At 27.1% G+C, this 6557-nt stretch overlaps 1 protein-coding gene across 4 annotated transcripts in view; it reads left to right on the top strand.

Annotated features, from left to right (window-relative positions):
* The window catches only part of LOC106677319 (cytospin-A), a gene marked incomplete at its 5' end in the record, with an annotated part of 86161 nt that overhangs the window by 48211 nt on the left and 31393 nt on the right, over window positions 1–6557 (top strand). For 3 of the 4 annotated variants that reach the window (XM_067051654.1, XM_067051656.1, XM_067051657.1), the window contains 4 exon segments: window positions 3467–4039; window positions 5072–5164; window positions 5875–6138; window positions 6224–6414. In XM_067051654.1, the coding sequence (XP_066907755.1) occupies window positions 3467–4039; window positions 5072–5164; window positions 5875–6138; window positions 6224–6414 (1121 nt within the window). 4 annotated transcript variants of the gene reach the window in all.

A 6557-nucleotide genomic window follows, 5' to 3' on the forward strand; every position in this document is an offset into this window, starting at 1 on the left:
AAAAAAAAAAAAAAAAAAAAAAACTGAACAATAATTTAACTTGTAAATTTAGTAAAAATTAAAATACCTTGCAAAAATTAATTTTTTGGTCATATGTGAATTAATATATGATGAAGATTTTACAAGGATAAAATAATTATTCAGTTTTTAATGATAGTCGTATTCTATATAATGTTTATATGGAGTGAAACGTTTTACTAAAATCTTTCCTAGAATGTGTTTCACTAATAACTCTCTTTAACTACTCACCAATATTTTTATTTTACTCTCTACTTAATAAAGCAAAAGTATTTTGTTTTAAAAATTAATTGTCTAGTATAAGTTTTAAAAAATTAAAGAAAAATATAAATTAAAGCAATTTCAAGTACTTTTACAAATATTGTAAAACTCGAGATTTATAATCCTTTTTATGTAACATTCCAACATAGTACAATAGATATTTGCTGTTTGTTTTATATCTTTTGATCTTAAGAAATTTTGTACGATGTCTTCATTAGTTTTTTATTCCAATAAACCCCATAATTTAACAGAGTAAGATTTTTTGAAGTAAAATCACCATTTGATCTTAGGAGCCTGTTAAGCAGGGGATGGGCTAAACAGAATTCTATTGTACCTTGAAAATTTAGCTCTGAATTCACCAAATAAAAATTATTAAACTAAAGGGAAAAATTGAAAGCACTCCTTTCTATAATACATATTTCATTACAAAATTAATTATGAATCAAAAAATAAAAAATAGTGCTAAGTTTTAACTTAAAAATTAGTAATTCAACTACGAAAGCACTGCAAGGGACCGTACTATTGGCAGAAGCTACTGAAGGAGACCAGGATTCGACACCGGATTACCATGCTAGTAGTAGTAGTAGACGGTTAAAAACTATTATTTATTTATAAGATTTTTAAATATTAATTTGTTATAAATAATGTGCTCTTCAAAAGTTTCTAGCTAACTTTTTAAACCACAACATACATAACTCACAAGTAATATGCTGTATTGATTATTGCATATGACAAAGTGTGTTCTGCTCTATTGTTAGGAATGAATGTGTTATTTATTTTAATCCTCACAAGTTATTACTATTAATGATATAGTTATTTCATTTATTGAATTTCATAGAAAGACATTTAATTAAGGTTTTTTTATTTATGAATAGCTTATAAACTAAATATGTAGGAAGGAAGGTTACGGGCTAATAGGGACTGACCCTCCATATATGGATTCATTTAACATGCATTTAATTAATAAATGGAACATATTATTGATGCTATAAACATTGACTTCTCACTAATTATATTTTCTGTGTATGTACTTTCTTAGATGCTGCATTTTTTAATAAATCACTATTGTTGATTTTATTTTGGAGAAGAATTGCAGATCAAAAATTACATCTTTTAGTTACATTTCCTATGAAGTTGATTTAATCATATTGTGGTCAATTACGAATTCCAAGTTCATTGGCCCATTACTTTAGTTATTACCTTGCATTGCATATAGAAATATGATCTAACACTTATTTTATCCCCTTATCTCAAGTTGTACGAAACTTTTTTTTTTTTTTTTTAGTAATAATTTTAAATTTTTTTAAAAGTAACATGAAAGCAAAATGTTAATGAAGTCTTTATGCCAGTATATGCTTAATAAATATTCAATATACTTATTAAATATATACCCCATATTATTTTAGACATAAATATACTATGATATGGATTTAAATATATTTATTTTACATCTATTATATACATTATAGTTTGTACAGATGCAGGATTGTGGTTTAAAAGTACTGATAATAAAAACTAAAATGAGAAAAAATAGAATAAAAAAAAAGAAAAAGTATATTACTCATATTTTGCTTGCAAAACAACTGAACAATATACCTTTATTAAGTTTTTAAATAAAATGCAAACAAAATAAGTTACTAAGGTATATATATATTAGTATTTCTTAAACAATTTTAACATATATCAAATCTCAATACATAGTTTCATTTCTTTGAAAAAAATTTATTAGTTCCAGTTTATACATAACATCAGTTTGACAATGCAATTATAATTTTATCTTTAGTTTAATAAGGAATTAAGATCATTTTGTTTCTTTTATTATTACAAAAGTTTGAATAAAAGGGCTTTGCCCTGTTGCCAGAAGTCTGGTTATAAATATTAGTTTTAAAATAAGCCTAAAATTTTCTAATATTAGATTTTGTCGATATTAAATATTACCATTGCAAATTCTATAGTAACAGTGTTCAACTGTTTTTTATTGTAGTTTAATATGCTTTATGAAGATTAATAATGTAAGAAGTAATATCAATCTATTATACTTATAAAGTTAACTCATCTACACAAATAAGTATTCAAAGATGAATAACAATTTTCAATTATGATATGTTCTAATAAACCAAATACATATGGTCAGTTAATATATTCAAGTAATTTACCAACTCATTATCATCACACTATTTACTTTATTATGGACATGTGTATTTTATGACCAAAAAATAATTGTGATTAATATTTATTACTATGCCTTGTAATTAACACCAAATCTTACTGATATTAATTTATTTATTTGCTTTATCAATTTTATTCATTTTATTATTAATGTCCCTTTTGTCAATTTCTCGATAATTAAATTATTATTTTTTAAAGGAGCATAGCGTGAAAGAAGTGTTAAATGTTTTTCAGTCTAACAAGAATTTATTCTGGACTGGAATAGAAAACTATATTTATAAATAGATTAGGAGTTAACCAGAACTTGGCTTAAAGTTCAGAATCAAGTAGTCTTCTACTCATTTGTGCCCTAATGTTTTTTCAAACCTCTGTTCATTGACATCTTCTTATTAATATAATTCCACTCAGTCAAAAATAGCCACGCATTAGTCTTTTGATATTCTGCTAAAAAGTAGTTCCCTGTCAGGAGCTTGGCATTTGTCCACCCCTTTTCCACTTCTACCAGTATTTGTCTGGACTCCAAGCATAGTTCACAGTTTAGAGTCAACTCACAGTTGAGATTTCTGTTTTGGTTTATTTCAATTGATAAACTTTCAGTCTTAAAAAAAATTCTCTTGTTTATTAATGCTGCTTCTGTTCATCAGGAATGTTTATTGAATATAAATCGTTTTATTATTTATGTTATAAGTTTGTTTACCAAAAATAATTTCTAATGTAGCTTTATACTTACGAATAATAAATGGTTTACAATGGATGGGTCGAAAGAAATCAGTGTTTTCCTCGGACTTTTTACTCTTTCTTTTATCTCACTTTGGCTATGGTATTCACATGTTGTCTTATTTGGGACTGGATTCGCCATAGCAATGACAGTTTGTAGGCGAAACCTACCAATCAAAACAGGTATTGTTGATGAAACTGTTAACTCATTTTCTGTTCATTTATTTTTCCTTATAACTCACCCTGACATCATAATTTGTATTTATTATCACATCTCATTTCATTCCATTTTGGTTTTTAGGTGAGGTTTCATCCAAAAATAATGAGGAACCAGTTGGAAAAATTACCAGATCATCCTACTCTTACCAAAGTCCTCAAGACAAAGATAGTTTACCTAGCATAACATCATCAACAACAACATCTTTAATAGGCAACCGGAGGAGTTCTGGTCCCAAAATAGAGGAAATCACAGACTCTGATAGCACTTACGAAACGAACAGACGATACTCGAAAGAATACACAGTTGAAGAAGATGATGCTGCTGTAGATAGAAGAAGTTCTGCTGTATCTGTGGAAGGAAATGTTAAGACATACACATCAATATTGAAAAATTCTAGTGATTCAGGTCGTCGTTCTTCTGGTCCGAGAATCACTGATGTCAGTGATTTAAATAGCGAACAACAAGAAAGAAGAACTTCCATCACTAAAACTGTTTCCTCAAGAGTTTCACCAGATATTGCAGATGTGAAACCTGCTTCTTCACATCGTCAGCAGAGCTTTAAAAATGAAGAAAATAAGACTGAACTGCAGAAAAAAGTAATTACCCGAGGTGATTCAGTTAAAGCTCTTCAGCATAAGTTTCAGCAAGCCACAGGTAAAGGTTTTTCAATAATTATTTAAGAAAATAATTAATCTATTATATAAGCTATTTTTAAAATGTTTTTTTTATCCTATATCTATTCTAATTTCTTGTTTTATTTTTCACATTAATTATCCATACTAATAGCTTTTTCTCTTGTAATAATTGAAAGCACTTTTTTTTTTATAGTTATAATTAATGAAGCAAGGCAAAGATAAATATTAAAAAAATGTTTTTGTATTACTCGTTTTAATGTAATTTGAGTGACTAAACAGTACTATAAAATTATGGCATGTTTTATCATAGCTGTGATATGATACCCTTCCCACGGCAACAGCAGAATTAGATTTAGCAATTTTAGACATTTGTTTCAAAAATATGATTAACGGTACACTCAATTGAGAGGGAAATATAATTTACTGTTTTGTACATTTGCCAGTTCATAAGTAGGATAAAAATATTTCACTTTTTTTAAATACTTCTACTTTTTATAAACAGATGAATTAAATGTCACTGTAATTTTCAAAATTACAGCAGAGTTTCAGTAGAATTTTTTTTTGTTGGAACTTCGTTAATTACTAATTAATTTATAATATTTATTAATGTGGTGATTGAAGTAATCTCATTAATCTTTGTATTATTATGTTGTTGTTTTTTTTTTAAAGAGAAAAACTTTTTCATCAGCCTTGATAAATATACAATTGAAGAGCTCCCTCTTAAATGGTCATAATTCACATTTTATCAAAATTTTCAAAAATAAGAAAACAAAATATCACACTTTTGAATCAATAAACATTTTTTTCATTCTGTAAACCTTTGTTTAAGAACAAGGACTTATTCATAAATTTGTAGTTTTTAGAGCGAGCCCTTCAACCATACATATAATTTTTTGTGTGAAATTAATTGTTATAAATATTTGTGAAGTGACATAACCTTATTAACTATTATAATAAGCATAAGATGTATTGAACCTTTATATTATAACTAATATACTTTTTGATAATAATTTTCTACTAATCAACTAATGGTGGTTGTGCATGTGATCAGAAGCAGCTAACCAACCTTCGTCGAGGCCTTACCCAAGAGCTGGTCTCATCCTTCGCTCAAACACCCTCCAACAAATCGATGACCAAACCCAAAGTGAGTTTTTAATGCCTCACCTATACTCTTATTATAACACCTATTAATGAAAACGTTTTGTTGATAGTTTAATCAGTTATTTTCTTTATTAATATTTTCTCAAATAATTTTTAACTGCAATATTAACTGGATATGAAGTAATAATCTTATGTTAAATACAACACAACATAGCTAAAAAAAAATATCAATATTGAATAATTTACATAGTGTAAACATACTATACTTAACTGTAGTCATAACATGTTTACTACTCAAATACTCTAAACAAAAGGTATTTGATTCATTCTAGTTAGCATTGTTGCTCTATAAAATTAACTACATTATTAAGGGGTATATGATTCTTTAAATTAATTGATTTGACAATCATATAGTCCAGTTAAGAATTAATTGTGGAACTTTCATGATACAATATTTTTTATTTTTAAATTATTTAATTCAGAGTTTTAATTTAAGAATCAATTGTTTATACTGTTACATATCACTCGTTCTAATTGTTTTAGTAGGTTTTGTTATGCAAGTAAATAAGTTGTTTGATCCCTTAATTCTCTACTTATTTGGTGTCTGAGTGAAACTATAAAAAAAAAATTTCATGTCCTATAGCAAGTTCTAAAACAATTATTTTTTTTTAGTTATGTTGTATCTAATTGATATTTGTATAGCCATTTTTTATATGTAATATTTTATTAAATAGTAATTCTAATTTGATTCAGTGTCTTCATCAATGAAACACTCGAGTGTTGAGCGAACAAGTTCTAATAAAAATAAACAAGAACTAAAGGAAACAAAAGAAACAAAATCACATGAAGTATCATCTAGCCCCGTTTTAAAAACTGAAATAATAACTCACCAAGATTCTGAAGTAGTTCGAAGTGTTCTGGATTCTAAATCAGAGGAACCCACTTCTTTTCTGGACAACAGGTCAAAAGTTACTGGTGTTCAGGACATTTTAACAAGGATGAGGAATGCTGATCTAGGTATTTTATTACTTTTGGTTATTTAATTTATTTTTAATTTTTTCTTATCCTTTGATTAAGTAATTACTAATTTTAATTATTTCAGTGACCGAAAAAACAGATAGTACTGAAGATGCAGAAGCTAGAGCATTGTTAAATAAGTTCCTGGGCGCCTCAGTTATCTTGCAGGGAATGGAGCAAGGTATGAGAGCAGCTCAAATACAACCAGAAACCGAAGGTCCTACATCGCCGTCAAGTGCTGCGCTTGTCATACAAGCTGAGAAGCAGCGTGTCAAGGTTAGTTTTTATACCCAACTCTTAATTAAAATGTAAATTCTAAAATTTATCAATAAGTTAAGATGCATATTGAAGAATCATAAATGCATAAAGAACAACATTTGGTTTACAAATTTATGGTAACCATAATAAACTTTAAAATA

This window comes from Halyomorpha halys, unplaced genomic scaffold, assembly GCF_000696795.3.
Source record: "Halyomorpha halys isolate HHAL.00 unplaced genomic scaffold, Hhal_1.1 Scaffold94.1, whole genome shotgun sequence".
In the NCBI taxonomy this organism is placed as follows: Eukaryota; Metazoa; Arthropoda; class Insecta; order Hemiptera; family Pentatomidae; genus Halyomorpha; species Halyomorpha halys.